At 44.6% G+C, this 26,288-nt stretch overlaps 9 protein-coding genes across 9 annotated transcripts; 3 read left to right on the top strand and 6 right to left on the bottom strand.

Annotated features, from left to right (window-relative positions):
- Positions 1 to 362: 362 nt before the first annotated feature.
- On the bottom strand, positions 363 to 2,564 carry V865_004189 (uncharacterized protein; the record flags this gene model as incomplete). Its single annotated transcript, XM_066227974.1, has 3 exons — positions 363 to 1,673; positions 1,825 to 2,064; positions 2,277 to 2,564. 3 exons carry the CDS (start codon positions 2,562 to 2,564, stop codon positions 363 to 365), a joined length of 1,839 nt encoding a protein of 612 aa, XP_066084071.1.
- A 1,152-nt stretch (positions 2,565 to 3,716) lies between these two features.
- Positions 3,717 to 4,522, top strand: V865_004188 (uncharacterized protein; the record flags this gene model as incomplete). Its single annotated transcript, XM_066227973.1, has 5 exons — positions 3,717 to 3,929; positions 4,048 to 4,115; positions 4,182 to 4,235; positions 4,317 to 4,383; positions 4,454 to 4,522. 5 exons carry the CDS (start codon positions 3,717 to 3,719, stop codon positions 4,520 to 4,522), a joined length of 471 nt encoding a protein of 156 aa, XP_066084070.1.
- Positions 4,523 to 4,806: 284 nt separating this feature from the next.
- V865_004187 (uncharacterized protein) lies at positions 4,807 to 6,327 on the bottom strand (the record flags this gene model as incomplete). The annotated part of the gene is made up of 7 exons (XM_066227972.1): positions 4,807 to 4,886; positions 4,973 to 5,059; positions 5,141 to 5,498; positions 5,564 to 5,698; positions 5,835 to 6,030; positions 6,191 to 6,210; positions 6,280 to 6,327. The coding sequence occupies 7 exons, from the start codon at positions 6,325 to 6,327 to the stop codon at positions 4,807 to 4,809; spliced, it is 924 nt and encodes a 307-aa protein (XP_066084069.1).
- A 1,244-nt stretch (positions 6,328 to 7,571) lies between these two features.
- On the bottom strand, positions 7,572 to 10,557 carry V865_004186 (uncharacterized protein; the record flags this gene model as incomplete). Its single annotated transcript, XM_066227971.1, has 3 exons — positions 7,572 to 10,021; positions 10,086 to 10,317; positions 10,378 to 10,557. The coding sequence occupies 3 exons, from the start codon at positions 10,555 to 10,557 to the stop codon at positions 7,572 to 7,574; spliced, it is 2,862 nt and encodes a 953-aa protein (XP_066084068.1).
- A 1,694-nt stretch (positions 10,558 to 12,251) lies between these two features.
- On the bottom strand, positions 12,252 to 15,171 carry V865_004185 (uncharacterized protein; the record flags this gene model as incomplete). Its single annotated transcript, XM_066227970.1, has 4 exons — positions 12,252 to 12,608; positions 12,669 to 13,060; positions 13,141 to 13,771; positions 13,822 to 15,171. 4 exons carry the CDS (start codon positions 15,169 to 15,171, stop codon positions 12,252 to 12,254), a joined length of 2,730 nt encoding a protein of 909 aa, XP_066084067.1.
- Positions 15,172 to 16,106: 935 nt separating this feature from the next.
- On the bottom strand, positions 16,107 to 18,159 carry V865_004184 (uncharacterized protein; the record flags this gene model as incomplete). The annotated part of the gene is made up of 5 exons (XM_066227969.1): positions 16,107 to 16,602; positions 16,695 to 16,972; positions 17,047 to 17,126; positions 17,193 to 17,441; positions 17,628 to 18,159. The coding sequence occupies 5 exons, from the start codon at positions 18,157 to 18,159 to the stop codon at positions 16,107 to 16,109; spliced, it is 1,635 nt and encodes a 544-aa protein (XP_066084066.1).
- Positions 18,160 to 18,566: 407 nt separating this feature from the next.
- Positions 18,567 to 21,337, top strand: V865_004183 (uncharacterized protein; the record flags this gene model as incomplete). The annotated part of the gene is made up of 4 exons (XM_066227968.1): positions 18,567 to 18,854; positions 18,969 to 19,379; positions 19,486 to 21,012; positions 21,194 to 21,337. 4 exons carry the CDS (start codon positions 18,567 to 18,569, stop codon positions 21,335 to 21,337), a joined length of 2,370 nt encoding a protein of 789 aa, XP_066084065.1.
- A 373-nt stretch (positions 21,338 to 21,710) lies between these two features.
- Positions 21,711 to 25,135, bottom strand: V865_004182 (NAD+ synthetase; the record flags this gene model as incomplete). The annotated part of the gene is made up of 19 exons (XM_066227967.1): positions 21,711 to 21,838; positions 21,908 to 21,932; positions 21,998 to 22,025; positions 22,099 to 22,154; positions 22,239 to 22,437; positions 22,535 to 22,639; positions 22,714 to 22,847; positions 22,904 to 23,039; positions 23,105 to 23,282; positions 23,345 to 23,496; positions 23,565 to 23,902; positions 23,959 to 24,076; positions 24,139 to 24,227; positions 24,277 to 24,366; positions 24,427 to 24,532; positions 24,620 to 24,704; positions 24,768 to 24,885; positions 24,954 to 24,984; positions 25,113 to 25,135. 19 exons carry the CDS (start codon positions 25,133 to 25,135, stop codon positions 21,711 to 21,713), a joined length of 2,139 nt encoding a protein of 712 aa, XP_066084064.1.
- Positions 25,136 to 25,412: 277 nt separating this feature from the next.
- V865_004181 (prefoldin, alpha subunit) lies at positions 25,413 to 26,111 on the top strand (the record flags this gene model as incomplete). Its single annotated transcript, XM_066227966.1, has 3 exons — positions 25,413 to 25,487; positions 25,557 to 25,766; positions 25,944 to 26,111. 3 exons carry the CDS (start codon positions 25,413 to 25,415, stop codon positions 26,109 to 26,111), a joined length of 453 nt encoding a protein of 150 aa, XP_066084063.1.
- Between the last annotated feature and the right edge of the window lie 177 nt (positions 26,112 to 26,288).

The following is a 26,288-nucleotide window of genomic DNA, read 5'->3' as shown; positions in this document are numbered from 1 at the left end:
TATCATGTACTATATAATACATAAAATCACACTGTCCTGACGGACAAGCCATGATATGACTCAAGAGTAAAGGTAAAAACCTGATTTACCCAGATCCGGATGATGATGTAGACGATAAATCTGCAATTTGTTGCAATATATCGCAACATATATATACAAAATGGAAACCAAATAATCAACATGAACATTCGACCCACGATCCCCCCATGTCTCGTCCTCGATCTCCTCCTCTTCATCTATGTCTTGTCGTATATACTCAACTAGATTATATACCTTCTATTCCTATATATCCCTGATTAAACCCACTTTCAATACCAAAACATCATATCTCACAACCTTCTCTTCCCTATCTACTGTATAGTTCATGGTATCCTACTTCTTTTCCCTTCCAATTCATCCACCGCGATACCCATACCCATACCCATACCCATCGGAGCACCTAGAGCAACCCTCTCTCTGGGATCTAGAGAAGTTTCATCCCTCGTACGTACCTTTGGAGTAACAGGTTTAGCTAATCCAGGTTTAGGCGAGTTATCTCCTGGAGCCGAGGTAGATGAGTATATCCTAGGTGAAGTCGTGCTGGATGTGGATGTGGGACGTGAAGCTGTTATACCTGATTTACCAGTAGACGTAGGTGAATGTATAGGTTTGGAAGGGATTACATTATATGCAGATCCAGATCCAGATCCAGATCCAGAGTGCGAGGTAGTGGTAGGTTGTTTAGATTTACTCTTCCCATTTGCATTCGCACCTAAAGAAGTTGCTAAAGACCCATTCCCATTGTTTGTTGAAGTTGAAGAAGGTGAAATAGCCAATAGATCATTACCATCTCCAGGTAAAGATTTTCTCCTGAATATACCTCCTACTAACGATTTCAGTAATTTCCCACTTGAATGCGAGTGTGAATGAGATTGCGATTGGGATTTAGGATCGGAGGAGATACCTGTTGAGCTGGTGAGTATCCCTGAAGTTGATTTGCGTGTAGGTGTAGGTATAGGAGTTGGTGGTTTGGGTTGAGATTTAGATTGATCGTTGAGAAGTGGTGGTGCATGTATTTTTGTCGAAGAAGTAGGTGAAGGATCAGCTATAGCTGGAGTAGTATCAATCTTCGGTTCAGCAATTTTCGATTCGCTTATTGATACTAATCTTGATCTTTTGCCTTTCAAGCTCCCGCTTCCTGGTGTATTCCTGTGGATCGATGATCTGGATGAAGAAGGGACAGAGGAAGAACCTGTCGAAGCGGTCGATAAAGGAGAGTGCGTTGATGTATTTGTTACATCATGTCCAATAGGGATCTCCTGCGGCTGTGCCGTGGTAGGTGAAGTATCAACATCCATCATCCCATTATTGTCGCTAGTCTTTTTTATCCTCTTCCTACCCCTCGGCGAGGAATCGATCACCATACTTGATTCATCTTCGTCTGACATACCTTCGTCATCGTCGCCTTCACCCATTGCGTCGTCTTCATCTGGTGGGTCTGGCTCACCATCCTGCCCTGGTGGAGCTGGAGCGTCGCCTTCAGGCGGAGGTGACGGTGCGATCGATGCACGTGGCTTCGAGCGTGATCTAGGGAAAGGTAGGAACGGTGGATTGGCAGGTTGAGGTGATTGAGCGTATCCGCCGTGGGAGCGGATCAGCGATGTATAGTATTTCTGTAGTTGTTCAGCATGACACTGTGTAAAGGAGAAATACATTATTAGCTGATCAATCGAGAAAAGCAAGGGTTTTCTTCTTCCTCCTTCCTCATAATCAAATTGAAATGGGCGTCGGATGGACTCGTGAGATCCATTCGATTCACTCAGGAGTTCCGCATAACACACTCACACATAAATCCCATTTGGTGACCCTCAACAACTCCCTCTCCAGCGCATTCAACTCCTGCGTCTTTATACCTCCAACTTTAGCATAATGGGCATTGGTGCAGAAGACATCGCATTGAGCTTTTGAGCCTGCACATATGGACGCAATCAGGAATCGGTGGACGGTCAAGGATGATAAGGTGAATGAAGGGAGATTGGTACAAGTTGTGTCGATATAAGCTAGGAGGGATAGTAGTGGAATTTTCTGAAAGAACGAGATGAATGTTAGCTTCCATTCTCGTCCTTGGCTTCCTGTACAGCATGTCAGAACTAGCAGAGCAAAGGCAAAGCCTTTTATTCCTACCCGAACGATCCCTTCGTTTGGAAATTCGTTTTGACATATCCCCCAAATAGATAAATGATAATCCCCATATCACACCTATCCGGTCCTCCACCAAACCGAAAGAATGTACTCACCTCCAAGTTCGTATATTTCACTATTCTCCCCAGGTAATCCTTGACGCTAATCCCCGGTGCAGCTCTCGAGTGAAATCTAGTGAGGGCGTCGGGCGTGAGTATGACTTGATCGTTATGCTTGATGAGCAATTCCAGCATGTGAGTGAGGAGATCCACCAGAATGTCGAGCGGACAGTCAGAGAAGGCCCATGGGAGAAGAGGGGGGTTCTGAGGGTTGGGCGGACCAATAATGGGTTCGGTCGATGTTGAAGTCGAAGAGGAAGAAGCGTTGGCATTGGAGTTAGACATTTTTTATGATCGATTAGTTGAGGCGGATGAGCGGGAAGGAAGGAGGGCCATTGGACTGAGATGATTTTCGTTTCTCCCCTTCGGTCGTTGTGATAAGCAGGTGGAGATTTGAAGTTTGATGACTAGAAAGGATTGATCCTGTGTGTATCTTTGTCAAAATTTAACTTGAAAGGATGGATGATGTGTGCACTGATCTTGACAACTTTGATAATTTGCTTGACTTGCTTCCTCTTCCGAATGATATCAGACTGCCGAGGAAGATCTACAACGTTATCTCCATCTACCACTCTCAACTGTCTGCCTTATCGTGAAACAGCTATTAATTTCAACAATGACGATCGCTTATACGAGATCTGATAAGATATTGCCAACCGAGAAAGAACGAACGTGTTTGCTCTTTTGATTTTTTCGAATTGTGAATGAGATATATGCACCGTGAATATGCTTTTTGGCTATCGGTTCCTGGTTGATACTCCAATGTTCGTCGAGCAGATGGGAGTCTTCCTGGTCGTTATTGACTATGGTTGAGGTGTCGGTACTACCTCGGTATGACAATGAGGTGATGAATAGGGGAAGATGAAAGATGGAAAAAGTAATGACGAATGAGAATGAGGATGAAGGGGGGACGTGTAGAGATGAAAGAGGAGAGTAGTCAAAAGGGTGAAAAGGGTGAAAAGGGTGAAAAGGGTGAAACACGTGCGTCGATTGTATACGGATTCCTGCAAAATTCAAAATGGGGAACGGCCATGTCCGATCATACTGTGGATGGGATCATCAGGTACTGTCAGTCCCTAGATGGATGATCCTCTTGCCATTCTCTCCCTCCGTCAGACTGATCAAAGGAGAATCAGTGAAAGATACAAGGTATATAGTGTATGGCATGTAGTACATAGTTTGAGATGTGAAGATCCAAAAAAGGGCGTATAGTCAAAGGAAGTCACACCCTATCCTTTCTGCACCAAGTTCACTTAGACCCACCGCTCCATTGACGTTCACCTATCATTTGTCTAAAGGGCAAAGTCCTTCTAACAAACCATTATCATGGCATATATTAAACATATATCTCAAACTCAGGTATTTTCGGCCGAAGACGAGATTTTGGTGACTTACACTCCTAGAATAACAATTTCAATATAATCGATAAAAAAGATTATGCCATCCGAATCATCCTCTTCCGAGAGACGCAAAGCTGAAGAAAAAGCCAAAGCGAAGAAGAAAGAGGAAGAAGAATTGAGAGCCAAGAGGAAAGATTACCTGAAGAAATGCGATCCGTCAACTGTAGATGAATTGATGAGCGGGGATGAGACGGGTAAGAAATGGTTTGAGGAAGGGAAATGGAGACCTGGATGGGCGGATGTGGAATTTGTAAGTTGAAGATCTTTGACTTGTACCACGATAGTCTCGATAGCATAAAGCGAATATAGACCAATCCGGACAAAGATAGTGATTTTACTGACCATATCATACCGTGTTTGATGAGTAGGACGAAGATGCATGTTTGAAGAATGTATTGAAAAATAAACCTGATGGGTTCTACGCACCTGCCGGCACGTGAGTTTGATCATACCATACCTCCTGCAGGCCATACCATGAGAACTGATCTATCATTTCGTTCAGTATATTACCTCTAGGGGCTCAAATGCAAGAAATGACCGTACTGAAGTATGGAGGGTAAGTTCAGTACATCACGTACGATGACGGGGTACAATTATAGTCATGTCAGTCCCAACGCTCATCTTCTGTCATTCGTAGCTACTTCCCAGAAGGTACTTCCTTCCCTGGTGGAGTGTCTGTACCTCTTCACGCAAGGATGGTCAATGTGAGTTATTATCGCCAACATCTCCTAAAAACAGGTGTAGATTGCTGATGGTCAATGTGTGAACTGTCAGTTATTACCTGAAGAGACCAAACCCAAACACGATCCCAAGATCGATGAGTCTCTGTGTACCGTGCAGTGATCCAGATAGAATCAGTTATCTGTAACACAAATGTAACGGTGATCATCAGTTCAACCAGTAACTGCGTATATAGCTGTATTTTAATACTGTATCAGTATGAATGGATAAAAAGATCCATCTTCCCATGGCGCTTAACACATCAAACTGCTGGATCTGAACGTAACGTGACTTCGCACTGTAATGCATAATCGACCTTTTGGCATCTGTCTACCCATTTTTATATCTACTTGACTTCATACACTCTATGTGTTTGATTGGCTTCGAACAACTTGTATTCCAGACATTTATTGCTCCTTGGCGAATTGAACCTTGTCGGAGAACTCGGGGTCATTCTCTTGGTAGATATCGTAAACGGGTTCGAAAGCTGAGCAAGCAAAGGCATAGGATGATCAGCGAGGACGGGACATGGGCAGTCTGAGGACGCATCGGTCGAAGAACAGTTTCACTCACAGTCACTTTGGTCACAAACTCTGTTGGGAGGGTGAGATTGAGAAAGGGACTCGAGTTCATCAAATTGTTCCTTGCTAAGGTCGACGACTGGTGATGACAAGGATGTATATCCATCAGCATGTCAATTTACAGTTTTACAGTTCAGTCAAAGCCAAAGCTCAAACCCACGCTTCAAGTTGTTCTCAATTCTCTCAGGGGTGACCGACTTAGGAACTGGGTTAACACCTCTAGCGACCAACCATGACAAGAGGATATTGGCGGTTTGTACACCGTGTTGATCGGCGATCTTCTTGACGATCTCGTTATCTCTGAGGTTGGTCTTACCGGTACCACCGAGAGGGGAGTAACCTTGAGGTAAGATATCGTTCTTCTTCAACCAGGCTACGAGCTCAGGTTGAGGACATTGGATGGAAAGTTCAACTTGGTCAGCGACAGGCTTGATTCGAGCAACCTTGAGGAGTTTCTTGGTTCGGTTGATGTTGAAGTTGGAGATACCGATTGATTTCACGAGACCTTCGTCAACGAGCTATACACAACAGTCACCGATCAGTCTCAGTCAATCGTAATTCTATTTGACCAGACCAAACTCACCTTCTCCATCTCTCTCCAGGTTGGGGTAACATCATCGGAAAGAGCTACATCAAGCTTGAATTTACCTGAAGACCCTTTGACTCGGTGTTCGTTTCGAGGGAGGGTTCCAGCAGGAGCGTCGACTTCGAGGTTGATCTGTGATCACAAACAGGTCAGCCATGTGAAATATGCGGACCATATGGGTTCACGGTGCACCGTAAGTGAAATGACGTAATGCAGCTTCGCTTATAGATAATAGGGCATGTGGGTATGGGGTTAGACTTGAACTTACGTTCCAGTGGAGAAGGTACAAATCGAGGTATTCGAGACCAAGGTTCTTCAAGGTGTCCTTGATAGCCAAAGGGACGTGCTCGGGGTGATGGTGAAGTTCGAAAAGCTTTGAAGTGACAAAGATCTCTTCTCTTGGTACACCAGAGGCTTTGATACCTTGTCCAACTTCAGCTTCGTTTCCGTAAGCCCAAGCGCAACTGGAAGGCGAATACGAGTTCGCAGAATTCGATGAGTATGATTGTTACAGAGGAAGAAAGGAAGAAAAGGGGGAAATAACAATGATGATATCGTCAGCGATCTGTTGATTTGGAGTCCCCGATATTTCCGAGGTATCTTAGGCAAGGTGTATATACTCACTCAAGGTGTCTGTAACCGGACTAAGAGGTGGTGGAAGTATCAGCCACTGATGCTGTATATGGTGCAGGAAACTGAAATAACCAACTTACCTTGAGAGCGTGTTCGACAGCTTTGGCAACTTCACCTGGACTATTCATCTTATCAGTTGGACTGCGCCGGTAACACTACCATATATGTCCCACAACTTACGCGGATTGCCACTACAGCACAAGGATAATCAGCAAAGGATAATCAGCAACCATGAAACGTCAAAGGCGAATTCATGTGAAGGAGGATCGAGATAATCTTCACTCACAGTACCGAGACCGATCGAAGGGATCTTTTGACCGTTGTTGAGAGTGAAGTGAGTTTGAGTCATTGCGTTGTTTATGGCTCTGAGTCGGATTGATCTGGTGATTAGTGAAGGTAGTATTTTGGATGATTTTCTTTTTTGGTATAGCAGAAAGGAAAAGAAAAGATATAGGTATCTGGTTTTATGGAAGGTGAAAGAATGAATCGAAAGGGAGGGGAAGAGTGAAGAGTGGGCGTATTGGTAGATATACCGGGAAATCGGATTTTCAGTACTCGTCCATGTGATGTAATAGTCCAATCCAGGGTAAAATCAAACAATCATATCATACCCCATTCTCAATTCCTGATTCCATCATCCCATTTCTCATCGTGCTACAGTGCTCTTCTCCCGGCGGTTTCCCCGTTGCCATTGCGCTAGTGCAGCTTAGCATGGCTACTACACTACTGTACCCTCAGATGCTGATAGTACAGCTGTCGTGACCAAACAACCGCTATGTATCGACACTTTGATCGTAGTCGGACCGATTTCGGTCCATTGTTAATGCTCCGGCGGTATGAACCTCCACTTTCATAATGCACAAAACCACGGAAACCTATCGCCGGCGTTGGAAAGCACCGGTCCACTCGACTGATTGGCTGGATTGGCATGGAGGTCCTCTCGCCGAACGCAACAGCAAGATCTGGATAGCAATCACCATAAGTTCTCTCTTGTCAGTCAGAAAAGTCAAACTATCGACCTGTACAGTTTGTTTGCTTGAAGTCATCGTGGCAGTAAAGTTGAATACATGAATCATATATATATATATATATATATATATTCAGACTAAAACTACCTAAAACATAATCTACATCCCTCGAAAAAGTGAAAAACAAAGGACAAAGAATTTTAGGATGTAGATATATTATAATTCGATGATGTATGGAACGATTTTCAACTAACCCAAATAGATGCAATAAATAATTCGTTATGATATATAAAGAGGATTACATTAGGGATTTCGATAGAGCGAAAATTGGATTCAAATCATCATCATCAGATAAAACATATATCATATCACAATAATAGCATTGTCCGTTATACCCTAAGAATCTAGTGAATCAAAGCACCTACGACACCTTGAGTTTGAGCATTAACCAAATCACCAACATTCAATCCTGCACCAAGTACGGACGATAAGCCATGTTGAGTAGCTTGGATGGCAGCCTGAGCTTGAGCTTGGATAGGACCCAATTGGACATTCAATCCGTCGACCAAAGAGGCAGAGGCCTGTCCATTACCGACTATAGGCAAAGAGTTGACGATTGGTAAAGAGTTGATTAAAGGCAAGTTAAGACCGAGAATGGGTTCAGGTGAAGCTTCTCTCTTCAAGTGGAGGTTGGCTGAACCAAGTAAACCGCCAGCTAAACCAGTAACGCTGTTGAGTGTACCTTGTAAACCATTAGCACCGATGTTCAATCCTGCGTTGGTAGCGGATTGAGCGGCACCACTAGCAGCAGCGGAAGCTTGAGCACCGACAAGAGGTAAAGAGTGAGTCAAACCATCCACCAAGTTACCGACGATAGGGAGGTTGTGGGTCAAGCCAGAAACGGTGTTTCCAACCGTACCAGTCAATTGACCGACGGTGTTGGTCACTCCAGACAAGAGACCACCTGCATTTCCTACGATGGGGAGGTTGGAGGTCAAACCGTTCACAAGTGGACCGACGATAGGAAGGTTGTTACCGATCAGACCACCTTGAGAGTTTGAAGAAGAACCGAGAAGACCACTGAGGAGATCCCTTTCGTCAACATCTCTTGAACCGAGGTGAATACCGGTAGATCCAGCTACGTTACCCAAAGCGGAGGTGACCCCATTCAGGGTAGCTGACAAACCACCAGCACCGAGGTTAAGTCCGGCATTGGCTGCTCCCTGGGCTTGAGCACCAGCGTTGGCGGTAAGACCACCTACGATTGGGAGGTTGGCTGTGAGACCATGCACGAGACCACCGACGACAGGGAGGTTGCTAACTGTTTGTTGGACTGTTCCAACGGGGTTGGAGAGGATTCCACCGATAGGAAGGTTGTTAACGATAGGAAGGGAGTTGACGATATTTCCAACAGGGAGAGCACCGAGTAATGGAAGTCCATCGAGTAATCCTCTCCTGAGGTGTAAACCAGCTTGACCAGCAACACCGGCGGCAGCTGAGGTGACATCGTTCAGACCGAGTTGAAGACCATTTTGACCAATGTTGAGTCCAGCGTTGGTAGCACTGTTGAGAGCACCAGTAGCTTGAGCAGCGACGTTTCCTACTACTGGGAGATGTCCGACGGTGTTGAGAACGGAGTTGACGGTATTCCCGACAACTGGACCAACTACAGGAAGGTTGCTAAAGGTGTTGACAATACCGCCAACAGCGCCAGTGGGGTTACTGAGAATTCCACCGACAGCTCCAGTAGGGTTATTGAGTAGACCACCGGTAAGTCCACCGAGGAGTCCGTTGGTGAGTCCGCCTACGACAGGGACATTGTTGAGTATACCAGTGGGGTTACCGAGTAAACCAGAGAGTAAATCTCGTTTATGTTCGTCAGAGAGATGGGAGAAGACATCTCCTTCGACAATCTCAGCAGCGAGATCAACATCTCTAAGACCCAAGAGGTGAGTGGCAGTTCCAAGTACACCTTGACCCGTAGTTGCGACCGAACCAGCAGCTGCAGTAGCAGCATTGGCAGCACCTGACACTTGACCATTGAGAGATAAGAGTCCAGGGACGTTTACTCCTCCGACGAGGTTGGTGGCGGTACCGAGAGTACCAGAAGCTTGACCTGTAAGACCGGCTGCGAGACCTGTAGCAGTTTGGGCTACATCACCGACAACGGGGATTTTGTTGACCACTCCTCCGACGGTGTTGACTACTCCGCCAACTAATGGGAGACCATTGACCAATCCACCGACGATGGGGATGTTGGAGGTCAATCCCGTAATGACGTTCGTACTAACTTGAGCGCCTGCACCGGCTTGGGCCTGAGGTTGAGCGGCGGTACCGGCAGTGAGAGATCCAGCAGCATTGACGATGTTGGCGATGTTGAGCGCACCAGCAGCTTGAGCTTGGGCTTGAGCGGCCGCAGCTGCAGCTGCAGTAGCTGATGCCTGCGCGGTAGCAGCGACGGAAGCAGTGGCGGTAGCGTCGGCTTTGTGGCCGAAGAGGTTCTCCAATCCGAGGAATCGCTTAGCTTGTTCATGTTCGTCTCGAAGCTGAAGACCTAAGATATCGGTTCCCAGAGATCCTTTGGCAGTAGCCCCGACCATGGCGTTGACGTTGCCCATCACACCTGAGGTGAGACCGCTAACGAGGTGAGTACCGGCGTTGGCAGCATCAATCAAGGTGATGATACCGTTAGCGGTAAGCTGAGAAGTGGCCTGGTGAACGATGGAAGCATCGACTTGAGCCATGGCGGTGAGGTAGGTGGGCCAAGCGGAGAGTAGAGGTGAACAAGTGCTGGAGGCTTCGGCATGAGCACATAGGGCGCTGATGAGGGATTGGAATTTGTTGACTCGATCGGCTGTAGTAACATATAGTAAAATGAGCTTCGATATATCCGAAATGGAGTAGAAAGCCAGACTCACCTCCAAGAGCAGCGAAGAGTTGAGCAGCAGACCAGCCTTGCTCGAAGGCGTAGTAAACAGCCGAGAGGTAAGCGCTGAGCTCAGTGCACATGTTGATATCCGCGTAAGTAGCGAAACATTGTCCTGAGGCCCAAGTGTTCATAGCGATTGTCCTGGCTACTCCAACAGCTGAACCAAGTTGGCTCTCAAGCTTGGAGACAGTGGTGATGGCACCACCAGTAGCGGAGCTCAACTAATTTATCAAACTCACTAGGTCAGCGAGGTTGTTGACAGGCAGGAAAGAAGGACTTACGAAAGCATTGGTGAATCCTGTGATATCAGTGACAGCGTTGGTAGCAGCATTGACAGAAGCGCCAGCGCTGACTGAAGTAGAGGCTTTACCAGAAGCAGAGGTGGTACCGAAGAGGTTCAAGGGAGCAGCTGAAGCACCGGCAATAAGGGAGATAGCGATGATCTTGGATGAAGAAGGCATTTTGATTGTCTGGTTTTGTTGGTGGTGTAGTCGGTAAAGGCTAGTAGCGTGGTAGTGTCGTTGATCAAATTGAAGCGTCAAGCTCGTGTATAGTCAAGTCGTACTCGTAAATACAAAGAAACAGCGTCAAGCTTGATTCCTTTGATAAGATAGGTTGATACGTTAAGTTATCGTTGACTTGTTGAGTATGTATAAATAAATCTAATGATGATAAATTCAATTTAATTAAAAGGTATCAAACCGTTTAATCAGAAGATGAAATTTATATACAAAGGGTTGTAAGTTATATATACGAGTAAAGACAGTAGTTGATCGCTGCTAGCGTGTGAGAAGAAAGAGCCACCAGTGGTCTCTTTAGTTTGAGTGGTATATGCGGATTGTAAGGATTGGGTTTGGGTTGAAGAAAAGAAAGAAGACATATCGAGTGGAAGACGGGAGTTTATATATCTTTTGCATGGATGGATATACCATGCGATGTCTGATACTGGTTAGTACTGTACGAGCGATGTCAAGTCGTACTGAATGTGGTGTCTGACTTGGATGGATCGACCATCTTTGTGAGTGGGGTAATGTGCCGTTCATCGACCTTGTTTCAATTTAGTTACTGTATTGGTGACTGTAGGAGTGTCTGAGTACCCACATTTTGTACAAACAATCTTTCAGGATACTGTACTTCAATTTCTCTGTACGCTGGAAGAACGGAATGATCTAACATTCATGTATGAGATCCACCATGTTCATTTGGTGGTGTCTGACATATCGTTCATTGTCTGAATGGTTCTCGACTCATTGGTACCTGTCCACACCCTTTCTTGCTATAGTCAGTAAGTGTGACATTCAGTAGCAGTAGGGATACATATGGTCCCGTGATTCAGATGGGACTTACTGAGTCTGACTCACTATTATAGATGGCGATATCAGGGGTATATAGTCGAAGTCCTCAGCATTACATTCAAGCTTAGTCGAAACTGTAATATCCTGTCTTATCTAACAGGTATAAGTAAGTTTGATCTACGCCTCTGACTCATGATTCCCTGAATATGAATATGAATCGATGATCTTCTTGTAGGATCGACGCCACTACCTGTAAACTCTGTGGATGTACGGGAAAGGACAGGAGATACGAAATGGTCAATTGAGAGATGTGAAAATGCATAAGAAATCCATTGGGTTATGGCTGAGTCAATGTCATATCGTACCTGGCTCTACAATTTCAATATTCTCGGACGGACGCCTGACTTGGCCTGACACAATGGTACAGTGGTAGGACACATACATATAGCATGATCTTGACTATAATGAAATATGGACAAACATTCATCTTCTCATATCATCCCTCTCCCGCTCAATCTATGGCTCGGCAAGAAAGAATGGGATAATGCGACATTTACATATAAACGAATGAGGGAGTTTTGAGCTCTCCCTACAATAAGATCAAAGTTTACATACTCGTTGAAAGACTATATAAGCAATAACGATAGAATGATGTTAATGATAATGTATGTTACTCGAGTATATATGTTCATGTTCATGTTCATGTATTTGAATTTTATTTCATGTGATTTCGATTTGTTTTCCACTTCTTCTTTCTGTTTTACAACCTTTGTTCTTCTTCTCTTTCCTCTTCAATGTCCTTTTCTCTCAAGTCATATATGCACTCAATCACTTAACCATACAACACCACTTCTCTCTTCTTACTCCTCATCGCTACTCTCCTCTTCCGAGCTACTTTCACCTTCTTCATATCCAACACCACCCGACCCGAGACCTTGTCCAGCTCCTCCAGCACGCGAATCGAACGATTGCAATTGAGCTTCCATTCTCCTGATTCTCTCAGCTTCCTCCCGTTCGTTCACACTTCGCTTGGTCACTCCTCCCGATGCCTTCTTCCCTGCTTTCTTGGCTGATCCACCGGGACCTGCAGAAGCTCCACCCAAAGATTTCCTACCGGGTTTCGATCCACCTCTCCTACCTCTGCACACAAGGTTATAAAGCTTGGCAACAGTAGCGACAGGTAGTGAATCAATATCAAGTTCAATCTCTTCGTTGTTCTGCAAGATTGGTACAACGTCAGCTTCCAGATTCGGCATCCGGCGAAACAAGTAACTTACAGCTCCGAGATTAGTGGTCTGTTGAATGATCGTAATAGCTTCTTGCAAAGTTTGTTCATCAGCTTGAGTGATCTTCTCCGCCAACTCTTGTTTTTGTGTCAGGGTAATAGCGGTAGTGTCCTCCTCTTCACTCTCCATATCTTCATCTTCGTCTCTGTATACGGCTTCTTTGGTTTTCTTGGACTTTTTGGCGGCAGAGTGACCATTGCCGTTAACACCAGGCGAGTGTTTTGCAACAGATGGTTTACGTTGCTGAGAACCAGCTTTGGTAGTTTTGGGTTTGGCGGATTTAGGAGGTCGGTTGGCTCGACCTTTAGCGATTTTGGCTCGGAGTTCAGCAATCTGATCATTCAGATTAGAGACTTGAGCTTCGAGTGATTTCAGTTGTTTACCTGGAAAATGTGGATTTGGTCAGTACGAGGATGAAGGCCACGTGAACACTTGGCAAGCCCAGGATCATATGCAAACTTACTATCATCTTCACTTTGGTATCCGTCTTCCTCGTAATTATCAGCCAATGGATCTTCACTTGAATCCCTGATATCTTGTTTAGGAGGTAGAGTTTGCCATTTCTCATTCCAGATCTGTAGGAGTTGAGTAGCAGCGGTGTTGACAGCATCTCCAGGTGGATTAAACTTCAAAGCGTTGTTGACCATCAATCTGATATCACTGTCCAATTGATTGACTTCATCATAGAGGCCTTGTTCCAATTTATCCTTGATGTGAAGGAGATCGATTGGTTTCTTTACGACTTTGGTGTAATCCGGAATGGCTTTGATGATTTCCTCAACAGGGTATAGGAAAGGAGCAGCGGCAGGAAAAAACTTTTGAGTGGTTTCCAGACTTTTGACAACCTTGAAACCCCATTGCAATTGTGGATCATTCCTCCTCTTGGGCTTTCGAGCTGTTCCAGCCGTTTCCTCGTAGGCGAGGTCTTTGGAGGGAGGGGGGTGAATCTCTCGCTTTGGTCGAGAATCATCACTGCTACGTCGGATGGTAGGGGGTTGAGAAACGGATGCTCTCCTAGCGGATGAAGGTCCTGCCACCGGAGTCACAGCAGGTGGAGTAGCAGAGACGGGTGCGGGAGGTGGAGCGAGGACGGGCTATTGGACTGTCAGCGACTTCACACTAGAGTATGAAATCATTCACTCACCTCAGGAGGTATTTTGGATAAGGCGTTCTCAAAAGCAGAATCTAACTTATCAGCTGCGACAGTGACCACGTGTCCGGGACCGTTGAACTTCCTGGTGTTCTCCCATATCTGACGTACATCCTCGACAACTTCGCTATAGCTGTTGTAAGCTCCTTTACTGGTATCCCATTTCCTCGCTTTGCTCTGATCTTTAGGTGGACCTCTAGGATCACTTGCAATGAGCTTTGTTTCCACAGTACCTAGATCCATGGGTCGGTCGATAATCTGATTGTAATGAGGAATACCAAAAGCGACGGTATCAACAGGTTGGAGGAACGCAAACACATCAGGCGTCTTCTTCTTCAATGATCGAACGGCATTGAGGAGATGCTTGTGCTGGTGCTGAGTAAGAGGGGTGGTAGGACCGGAAGGTCGGGGAGCAGGTGGTTGATAAGTGAGCCAAGCAGGAGTGGGTTGAGTGAGGTCTCCAGCTGAAGGAGCAGCAGCAGGTGGTGCAGGTTCCGCAGGTTGGGAGGATACAGGTGCGGGTGGTGCAGCTGATATCGGTTGAGGAGTTGATGTAGAAGGAGGGATGGTTGTGGTGACATTGGTTGATTCTTCCCTTAACCTCTTCTCATCCCTTTCACCATCCAGGTTCTCTCCGGCTCGTTTCAGGCTACCTTCAGATTGACTAGACTGTAATCCTGAAGCAGTGGGGGTAGCTTCAGCCTCCTTTCCGGTATCTATCTCCATTGGTTCTCCACTTTCCACAACTGCCGCCGGTACTTCTGGCACTTGAGCGGTTTCTTCTGGACCAGGAGTAGGTAAAGCAGGCTGTTCAACTCCGAGTATACCGCCTTTGGCTTCCTGTTCCTCGGTAGTGATTACACTTGGGGTAGGCACGGCAGGTGGAATAGCATCGGGCGGAAGGGTTGGGGGAGCTTCATCCTCAGCTCGAGGGGTGGGTGGGACAGTCGCATCAGGGGGTAAAGGTGATTTGCTGGGTTCAGCAGGAACAGAGATGGGTTCTGGCGCAGCGGTAGGAGTATGGGAGATCACTGCTGGTGCTTCCGAGGAGGCTACAGGGACAGGAGTGGGTTCTGGTTCTTGAGCATCTCCATTGATACCTTCGGTAGCTGCGGCATTTCCCTTATCGTCCGTGGCAGGGTTAGAGGGATTGGGTGATTTAGGTGGCTCCACCAACGTGGAAGAGGGAGGTGGTGCATCGGATTGAAGAGGGTTAAGAAGAGGTTTGATAGAAGCGGGTTCGGGTGCTGATTCAGTGGTTTGTGGTGGAGGAGGAAGAGGAACCGAATCTGATGAGGAAGGGGCAGCAGGGACGACTGCAGGTTGTTGTTCGGGCTGAGACATCTTGGCAAGTGCTGTGTAGATCCAAGAGAAGAATCGAGACATATCGTCCAATAGTACGACAAGTTGATGAGTCGTTAGTATTGTGTGGGTAAGAAGAGAAGGGGATGATGATGGAAGTAGTAGGAAAAAGGAAGATTGATGTGTGAACGAGTTGCATCGATCAGTTTGTATACGAGAGGAGCATACGTGGGAAAATGAACAGGAAGAACGCAATGTCAGCGTGTTTTCCTCAATTCAATGGATACAATGCATGTCTTTCTACATCTTCTCTCTCTGATTCGTAATAGATATTTCATACCATCCTCCTTTGCAGGATGAATATGAGGATGAGGAAGGATAAAAGTAGAGCCAAGAAGCTCACCTGAATTTGTCTTCCTTTCTTGTGAGGGAGATATATTCAACTTTTACTCCTTATATGGGTAGTAGGACTAACTAAAGTCTACTGGTGTGTATATGTAAGAGGATTAAGTCGATGTATGTATTGTAAGGTTGATGACGATGAAGTCAATAACAACAACAACAATGATCTTATAAGCGGTGATGACCGTTATACGATGGTATATTGTGATAACCGACTTTTTTTTTTTGTTTTTAATGGGAGGAAGAGAAAATTGAAAAACCAAAGTGGAGGGGGGAATTCGCCGGTGAGAAATGGATTCCCACTTGACAGTATATATATCGACGAAAAAACAACCTCATTTCGCCACCTGGGTTGCCTTGGAAAAAGGTACATTTCAGAATCAAACCCTGAATGCGGAATACCTTCAAAATGCGACCAAATCAGGCATCAGAGCAGAGGGATGAGGTAGTTACGTAGGTCCCTTTGACTCAAGGGTTCACCTTTAACATCGTTTAGGCTACAGAGTTATTCCCATATCGCCGAAGTTCAACAACATCAATGTGGCACTGTATATTCCATCGCGTCATGCAACCATTCAATCCTCATATTCCCCTTCCTCTTCCTCCTCTTCCTCCTCTTCCTCCTCTTCCTCCTCTTCCTCCTCTTCGTCTTCAAACTCGACTGCCATCTTTTCATCCTCTTCTCCATCATCCTCACCAGATTCATAGATGTCCTCTTCTTCTTCCTCGTCATCCTCATCGTCTTCACTGTCTTCTTCCTCTTCATCATCCACCTGAGTTGTCTTAGCAGGGGTATCACCGTTGGATCTCTGTTTAGCCAATTTCTTGGATAGATCCTGACCATCCGCAAGTGTAACACAAGTCAATCTACTTCCTTTTGTATTGTACGATGCAATGGGCTCTATCGTGTTATTCTCTCCTACACCCTGGAACTGGGGCGAGTTCTCCACCCAAAATAGGTCATGCACGTTGATTAACCCATCAGAAGATACTGTCGTAAGTAAGATTGTAGGTCGGATCTCTTCGTCCTCGGCCGGAACTTCGAATGGTAAGGCAGAAATAGATTTGATTCTGTTCATGTCAAAGACATAAAAATCCCATGATCAGCCAACGCACATATACATGGATTGACCGCAAGGCAGAAAGGACGGTACGCAACTTACCGATTTGTGTGTCCAACGAGTGTACCGACTCTCTCCACCTTCGCACCATTACCTTTCATCTCACTTCCCTCAGCTTCCTCCTCTTCGTCTTCATCTTCACTATCACTCTGAGGTTCTTCTGTGCCTACTTTGATGTTGTACACTTCGACTACTCCCTTTTCAGTACCGACACAAAGCAGTTCTTCTTCTGTCATCGGTCCATTGACTGGTGGGATAGTAGCGAAAAGTAAAGTGTTGAATCGTGATTTCGTTTCGAGGGTGTGTAGGAGTTTGAGTGTCTATAGAAGGTAGAGAGAATATCAGCTATTCTGTGCCTCATTTACACTGAAGTTGTTGCATGAAGCGGACTCACTAAAGAGTAAATTTGGATCTTTCGAGGGAAGAGTACAGCAAAGTGTGTACCAGCCTGAGAGAACTTCACCATCTCGGGTTCTACAGATATCCCACGAAATTAGTATCTTCAGATACCTAGAACTCAATGCTGAGAAGTGCACGTACCACTTCCCAAAGGTAAACTAGCTGCTCCTCTACCTCTCATTAAATCCCACATCTTCAACGTATTATCTTTTCCTACACTCAACGCTACCCTACCTGTGGGATGTACGTCCACATGGTTCACTCTTCCTGAATGACCTTTGAGGGTTTTGAGCAGTGCCCAGTCGGAAGTACGGAATAGGGATAACGTAGAGTCTTCGGAGGTGGTTATGAGGTGAGAAGAAGTTGGGAAGTGGAGGGAGGTTATTGAGCCTGTATGGTGTATCATTGTCAGTAGGTGATACGTTCAGTTCGACCTCTTGAAATTATCAGAAGAGAAGAAACATAAATACAGATCAGTTGACATGATAAGTCAACTTTTGATCCATGTTATATACGGTGAATTCAAGATGGACCTCGTCCTTGGTGAGATGAGGAATGAAGAGAAACCGCACTCACCAGTATGTTGACTCAGACTACCAACCTCCTTCCTCCTCCTCAAATCCCAAACTTTGACAAACTCATCTTCTGAACCGGTCGCTAACCATTTCCCTCCTTTACTCGCCGCAACAGCTTTTACACATGCCAGATGCGCAGGGAATATGAATATGGGTTCTAACTTCGGTGATATCGAATCCGATGAAAAGGTACCTTCTATACCGTATAGTAGTTTCTCATATGATCCAGCTATGATTATGAATGTTCGTGGTAATACTTCTACCCCTTCTTCTTCTTCGGATTCAGATTCCACCTTGGAAGGGAGAGGGATGGCCTTTGCTTTGCCTTTATCAACTGAAGCACTTGCTTTGGATGGAGCAGAAGGTTCTTTCTTCACATTGACAGGCTGTTGTTTTTTGGTCTTGACTGTTGATCTGGACGCAGATGGAGCAGCACCTTCGAATTTCACTTCTACTTTCGGTCTTTTATCGTATGGTGCTGGTCTAGCTGAGCTGGAGCCTTTCTTGGCTTTAGATCTCTCTTGTTTACCCATCGTATCTATCTGGTTGGATACAAGCTGGTCGTGATGACTGGTCTATCAGTTGGAAGGAATGAGACAGGTCAATGTTCTCAAGTACAGATGTTACAAGGTCTTCTTCGTACACGTCTTTGGAGAGACTAAATAATTGATTTTTCAACTTTTCAAGTGGAGGGAAAGGACAACTTCGCAGTGACGTGTTGTTATATATCATCATTATCAGTCCGATTACCCGATTACCCCGCACAGACCACGCGACGAGGCAAGGACAGTTGCATCATGACATCCGACACATCCATCCATCCATTTCATTATCGACCTGTGCGATGTATGATAGAGTCGTCGAACATCATAGCAACAGATCAAGGCAGCCGGCAGGGAAAGAGAGCTGACTCGCTAGCCCATCTATACCAAATCTCACAATGTCAACCCTCTCCGCCTCCCAGGCAGTGTCCGACCTCCTACGTCAACCCGACGATCTCCTCAAACTATCCTCCTACCGCAAGAAGTTGCTGAAAGAGAAATCAACGTTAGATGCGAAATTACAATCTGGTGTGAAAGCTCAACTGGACGCCACGAGAGATGGGTTGCTAAAGCTTCAGGCTAGTAGAGCTGCTGTCGGGCTAATAAGGGAAGAAATGATGGCTGTTGAGAAGTTGAAGGGGGAAGACATGGAGAAGAAGGGTGAGGCATTTGATAAGATCACTAGGGTGAGTCAGGTGTTCTTATCACCTCATCGAGATGGGTTAGTTTTAAAAGCGATGGATTTGACTCAAAATGGCAATTAATGTACTATACTCCAGTGCTGACACCCGTTCATACAGGTTTCCACCGTCCATCGTAATCTCTCTCAAACCACCAAGATGGTCCAGAACCTCCGTTCGATGTCCGATAAAGTCGACCATATTTCCTCACTGCTAGATTCAGATAAGAACCAAATAGGTGGTCCAGCAGGTTATTCCCCCAACCTACTACCTATCCATTTCCAACTACAGCAGTTAGAATCGTTCAGGAACGAAACCCTCCATCAAGCAAAAAAGAATTCCAATTCGACCGATGAAGAGAGAGAAGTGTTGATAAAGTGGTTTGAGAAGTTGGATAAGATAGGTCAAGATTTCGAGAGTTGGTTATGGGAGATTAGCAAGAATATAGTCGATCTAGCCAGGAAAGGGAATGGTGGGACGGTAGTGAGGTTGTTGAAGATCGTTGAAGTGGAAGGTAAAGAGGATGAGAAGGTGGGTTGGGCATCTCTATTCGACCACTCGAGATTCGTGTCTTTCATAACCTTGATATTATGTCCGGAGGATGAAAAGTCACTCATTGACCAAACATGTTGAATAGGCCGTGGCTATGCGTCTTGTCCGAAAAGTAGCCACCCACGATGCTGCCTCAAAATTCAAATCCATGCAAGCCAACGCCCGAGTCATCAAGAACTACCGTCACAAGCTCCTAGACGTCATGACCAACTCCATCAAAGAGTCCTTTGAAAACTACTATTTAGATAACCAATATGACATGTTAGGGTTTATCGAGGGTTTAGGATGGATTTACAAAGATATCATTCGAATTAAAGAGGATATTGAACCATTATTTCCAGAAGATTACGAGATTGTTCCATATCTCGTTAAAAGCTATCACAAACATCTAGATCAGACCATACGTAAAGTCGTTGCTTCAGCTCCAGAAGCAAAAGTCCTATTAGAGTTACACGCCTGGATAAAAGAATATAGAATATCGATGAAAGAGTTGGAGATTCCAAGTGGATGGTTACAACCTCCCTTACTTGATGGTAAATCACAAGATCTAATTGAAGATTATGTTAAATTGATCGTTACCAAATTGGAAGAATGGAGTGATAATTTGATGAAAGAGGAAACAGGTAAATTCCAATGGAGGACAAAAGAACCTGAACAATCAGATGATGGTCAATTAGGTATGGAAGGTGTAGTTGATTTCTTCTCATTAATCAACCAACAATGTGATTTAGCCTTAGATTCCAACCAGGGTGCGGTACTGGTTAGAGTAGTCAATGAATGTTCGAAACTGATAAAGAAGATTCAAAACCAATGGTTAAATTTGATAAATGAAGAATCAAAAGCTCAAATCGAGAAAAAACCAGAAGAAGTACCAGGTGGTTTAGTAGAATACGTTATTGCTTTGGCGAATGATCAGTTGAAGTCTGCAGATTACGTCGAAAGCTTATTAACAAGATTAGAACCTTTAGTATCGGACAAATATAAAAAACAAATTTCACTATGTTTGAACGAATCGATTGATGGTTATTTGGATGTCGCCAAGAAATGTACTTCAAGTTTAGTCGAATTTGTTTTTAACGATTTAAAAATTGTTATCAAGAATTTAATCACTCCCAATTGGTATACGGATCCATTGATGGCTCAAATAATAGAAACGATGAAAGATTATATGAACGATTATCAACATCATCTAAATCCATCAATATTCGAAATCTTAGTTGAAGATCTACTAGACGCATTCCTAATCTCGTATCTATCGGCATTACGAAGAGCTAGTCCGAGATCGCTCAGGATGCCAGTAGCCGTAACCAAGATAAAATCAGATATGGCAATGTCATTTGATTTCTTCGTGAATTATAAACAACCAACGGATTTAGAAGGTAATTTCGAAATTATGGAAATGATCATATCGATCATTCAATCGGATCCTCAAATGTTGTTTATGGATTATTGGTCATTCGCCAAGAAACATGGTCCGAACCTGGTTTTCGTTGAAGGTATTCTAAAAGCTAGAGATGATTTAGATAAGATACAGTTGAATGAAACGATTGAGATGTTAAGAAGGAAAATCAAAGATGAAGACATTGTGGATCCGGAAGAACCTACTATCATGGTGAGTAAAATGACATACATAATATGTCATATCATATTGTCTCATCGAAAGATTATATTTTCTACCTTTCGCCATTCCATCCCCCTTATTGGATCGTTGCAATTGTGTCTTTTTTTGTTCATCACCATGACCATCACGACGTCTCTGTTATTTATCTGACATACCTCCTTCTATCCTATAGGTCAAAGTACAAGGTCCCTCATCCGGATTACTATCCAACCTCTCCAACTTGGCTGGTACATACGCAAGCAATTTCTCAACAGGTACTTTCGCCACAGGTGGATTTGCCATGGCTGGTGGAGCTCATTTCGGTGCGATGAGGTAGCATGGGTCCATAAACCTTCTAAATTCCATTCAATTTCAGTACAACATGGTATCCCTTCTTCTCATGATATCTGTTCTTCCGCATTACCTTCTACTCGAATTTCTTTCGCTGTGCAAACTATCTTGCTGTAAGCACTGTAACATTGTTGTACTGTTTAATCAGATGATGATATGCATGCCCTTGACGCTAAGCATTTTAGTGATAAGAATGTATTGTCATTTCATCTGATACATTGTATCCACATCGTCAAGTCGCTACGTTATATAAGCCCTCTATCAAGTTATCAAGTTTCCTTTTGCATCCCCTTTTATCGATTGTTGAGAACCCAATTCTCTAACTGGCCTTCTTCGCTCTACCGTAGAGTGATATTCTCTTAGTCGACCTTGGCTTTATCATTACCCGGTTGAGTAGCTCTATTAGGCAACTTCTCAGCCAACTCGTCAATCCTCCTGAACTGATGATTGAATCGCGTAGGCAACAAGAAAGGTCTCAAGTCGAATCCTACGTAAAGTAAATGGAACAGTCAGACAAGCTCGATAAATATCTGCTGGCAACAGACGGAACACGTACGATTATCATCAGGTGAGTATGATTCCTACAAATACAATGAATGACCATCAGCTGGAATCATGTCAAACTCATCCAACAGCTGAATCTTACCATATGAACAGAAGGTGTGAGCGTTGTCCTGTCCATAATAGAAAACAGAGCAATCAGTCTCATCTCATAGAGCCTTCCGGTATCAAATAAGAAACACTGACATCTTATGTCTGTTGATAGCATAGTTGAAAAAAAAATGTTTCACTTTCGTAGCGATCTGGCGAACGACAATGATCATAAAGTTACAGATGAGTCAGTTGTCGCTCTTTGTCGGCGATACTACAGACTTGATGAAACTTACCTCGACAGGGGATAAGAAGCTACCCCATTCCTGTACCAATTTCCCGAACATACTGTATGGGCCGCATTTCTCTACTTTCCTCAATCTACCGTAGACTGACAACTCGTCATATGTCATACCCATCTCAACTTCGTCTGATTGGGCGACGTTATCGGATCCAATTGGGATGAGTTCTGCAGTGGGGATAGCATCGAGGAAGCTGTTATGTCATGCTGTTTGTTAGCCAACAGCGCATATGATGATGGATCTCACAATGGGAGTTGAATTTCTATTATTGCTATTGTCAGTCAACTCACCTTCTCAGAATCGGCAGATCGAATTTCACCTCTGCCCAAGCGATGAACTTCTTTAAATCGGTCTTACTGATCCCTCCGATAGGATTTACGTCGGCACTCGAACAACTAGATTAGTGAATCTCAGACATCAGCTTTGAATGCAGCAAATGACTTTACTGTTTGGTGATGACTCGACCCACTCATATTTGGTATAGTATCCTCTCAAACTCTCATCAACATTGGCACTTCCCAATACCAATAAACTACCGACTTTGCCTCTGGTCCAAGGTAGAAGTTGAGCGAACATGTACGCCAAGACCATCCGTAAACGAGCCTATGTCAAGTAGTTCAGCTGGTATCGGACAAGGTATTGCCAAGAAGATCACATACTTGGATATTCTGAAGAGCCAGATTCTCAGCTGATGAACCACCATGCACTGCGAACTGAGGTCTTTTACCAGTAACCAGACTGAAAATTCCCTTGACAGCAGAAACAGCAGTGTCCATATTCAGATCTACGTGATAACTGATCGACGATAAAAGTATATCAGCTGCAAACAGTCGAACGCTAATCGATTCGGGAGGGCTCACCCTCCAACCGCTTCCGAAAGATCCTTAGCTCTTTTCCTAGTTTCGGGACTGGAGTGTTCAGTACCCATATAACAGGTATGGAAGATTCTCCCGGCAAATTCTTTGGGATCTGTGGGTAGGTACGAAGAATCCTCAGGTTCACCGGCAATTCGTCTAGCATCTGCAATGACTTGTTCATCTGTGTCATATCACACGTCAGCTTGATCACACCTCGCGGCAAAACTCGATAAAGAAGCTAACCTCCTTTACTTGCTGCGTCTGCTACCAATCTGCACATCGAGTGTACAATAACGGTAGTAGCGCAGGAATCAATACCACCTGACAAGGGGATAAAGTAACCTTGAGTTCTGGATCGTCTAAGGTAGTCCCATAACCAACAGGCTGGCCCAAGACTGGAGTAGGATCCATGAGATGATCAGCTATTGAGCAGCCGTATACAGGTGATAGCTGATTGACTTACGCAATTTCCTCTTCGGGTGTATGATAAACAACTTCCATAGATCCTTTAGTCTCTTCATCACCGACTCTTATACCTTGGCCACCATCCAATCTAGTATCCACGTAAACTCTTTGGTATGCCTCGGCTTGGGCAGACTGCATCCTCCTACTAGATGTTGTTCTATGAGCTCTGACAGCTCCAAGATCGACAGTAGCAGTGATAACTTCAACATCTGAAAGTGAGAATTGAGACCCCCTAGCGAGGATTTGTCCGTTCATAGCGATTAAAGCTGCTCCGTCGTAGTATAGTCGATCTCCATCACATCCTTGTTGATTCGCGTACAGGTAGATACCACCAAGCTGTATAATCACGAGGTATGAGCTGATGCAGCCTAATCAAAGACACTGTAGCTCACCTTCATAGTAGCTTCCTTGATGAGATCGATCCTTCGGTTCAATTTTCGTAATTCATGATGACTTGCAGAAGAGTTCGTAAAGATCTCGACACCATCTAAACCCATGAGGATGTGGGGTCTAAAGGAGGTATGAATAATCAGCTTTGAGTACGATCGCAATCGAACACAGGCGGCACTAACGAAGCAGGAGTGAACAATTCTTCACAAAGCTCAACTCCGATAACAGTATCTTCAGTAGAGACTACAGCATCTCCGAACGGCACGAGTGACTGCGCTTGATATCAGTTTCTGAACGCTGTCAGCTACCGCAAAGCTCACTTGTCCGGTCACATTCCTGATGATTCTAGGTAATGAATGTTGCTCGACTTGACGGTGTTTGTGCCATGGGGTGAAATGACGAAGCTCGCGCTACCAGAGGAGTCAGCTATACCCTTGGCGAACCACATTACCGCATCAGAGACAGCTCACATAATTACCATCATTTGCCATCCACATCTTAGGTCTGATCATCACGATCTTCCCGCTGTGAATGATGACTCTACAATTATAATTATTGTTTTTATGCTCGATTGGCCTTTCCTCGAAAGAAAATAAGCTTCCTATCCTATGCTTTTCGCAGAGCAAGATGATTACCAAGCTGATTGCAAGAAGATCAACTCACATTCCAATATCGCATACTATATCTTGAGCTTCTTCACTTTGTAAGATCGTAGCTAGTACTTCCCAAGAATGAAGGATCGTATCGCCTGTTCGTGTTCAGATCACTGTCAGCTATATGATTGGTAAACTGGTTTGATCAATTGACTCACCTTCAAGGAAATGATCCAGACACCCATATCCTGGGATCTCCAGCTCAGGTCCTACTCTCAAAGTTGCACCTCGGGATTTGGCGATAGCTATCGATTTGAGGATTCGCTTACAGTTGCCCTATGAGTGTTCGTTGTCTGTCAGCTTCTTCTCTCTTGGGTGAGACTATGATTCAATAGCTGACTGACATCGAAGTCGAGAGACCATTGATCGAGCTGACTACGATGCGAATGCTGTTAGGACTACGGGTGAGATAAAGGTTCGAATAGACATACCATCTATAACAGATGAGTGTGATCAGCTCACCATCTCCCTACGATTAGAATGAGATTCATAGCGTAGCTTACGTTGCTACAGTGACAAGATGCATCTTGCTTCGGTGTTCTCGATTGATGTGTCCTGTCTGTATATGCGGGGTGCAAGAAGGATGAGAATGAGGATGCCATGGTTGAGGATCTTTCTCTTTCTTGACATCATCGATAACGGGCATTCGAGTAGTGACGAGCACCAAAAGTGGAGGTAACCTAACATTTGATCCCGTCCATATGTCCACTCGCTCGAGGTCTGTGGGAGTGGACGCACATATCTCGATATCCTTATTGCATCGTGAAGGACAGCATCGACAGTAGTCTATCAACACCGTCAAAATGGCAGAACAACAGGTCAACATAACAGACCTCGATCCAGTCCAACTACAAGAAGTCAAAAAGCAATTGGATCAGGTAAGTGTTCGCCTACCTACATTCACCTCAGTCGGCATTGATCTGATTTTGATTCTATTGGGTGAATAGGAATTAGATCATTTGACAAACTCGTACTCTCAATTGAAACAAGCCCAAAGCAAATTCCGATCATGCGTAGAGAATGTCAATTCTCTAACACCCAGTTCGAAAGGGAAAGAAATCCTCGTACCGTTGACGAGCTCGTTATACGTTCCTGGTAAATTGACGGATACGGAGAATGTAGTAGTAGACGTTGGAACGGGATATTATGTCAAGAAGGTAGGTTTTTCTATATTTATCATCATAACTCCACAACTCTCATGCCATCCTATCACAATCTTTGTTCTGCTACTCAAATACCCTATCCCGTTTGATCATTCAATCTGAATATCAACGATGAATTCCCTCCGACTCCTGGCAAATCGTACTGACTCTACCTTTCTTACTTCCTTACAGACGAAATCCGAAGCTGCACAACATTACAACTCCAAATCCACTTTCGTTCAATCCAATCTGGATACTCTGCAAAAAACGATCGAAAGGAAACAGGAGAACGTGCAGAGTGTCGTACAAGTTTTACAGATGAAGATGCAACAGCAGCAACAGCAAGCTGCAAAGGCATGATGGATGCTCGAGGTATCACGGGAGAGGGCAATTTCAAAGTCATTGTATCTGGATTGCGGATCGAACGGAAGAGAGAGACGAACACCTGTACAAATAATATCATGCATTACATACCCATCCGTTGTACAATCATAAAGATTGCTGAATACTTCTTCACGCAAAGGTCTTATGGCGCAA

The sequence above is a fragment of the Kwoniella europaea genome, chromosome 1 (genome assembly GCF_036810445.1).
Source record: "Kwoniella europaea PYCC6329 chromosome 1, complete sequence".
Lineage (NCBI taxonomy): Eukaryota > Fungi > Basidiomycota > Tremellomycetes > Tremellales > Cryptococcaceae > Kwoniella > Kwoniella europaea.
The sequence above is the reverse complement of the archived record's forward strand: the minus strand, read 5'-3'. Positions and strand labels throughout refer to the sequence as shown.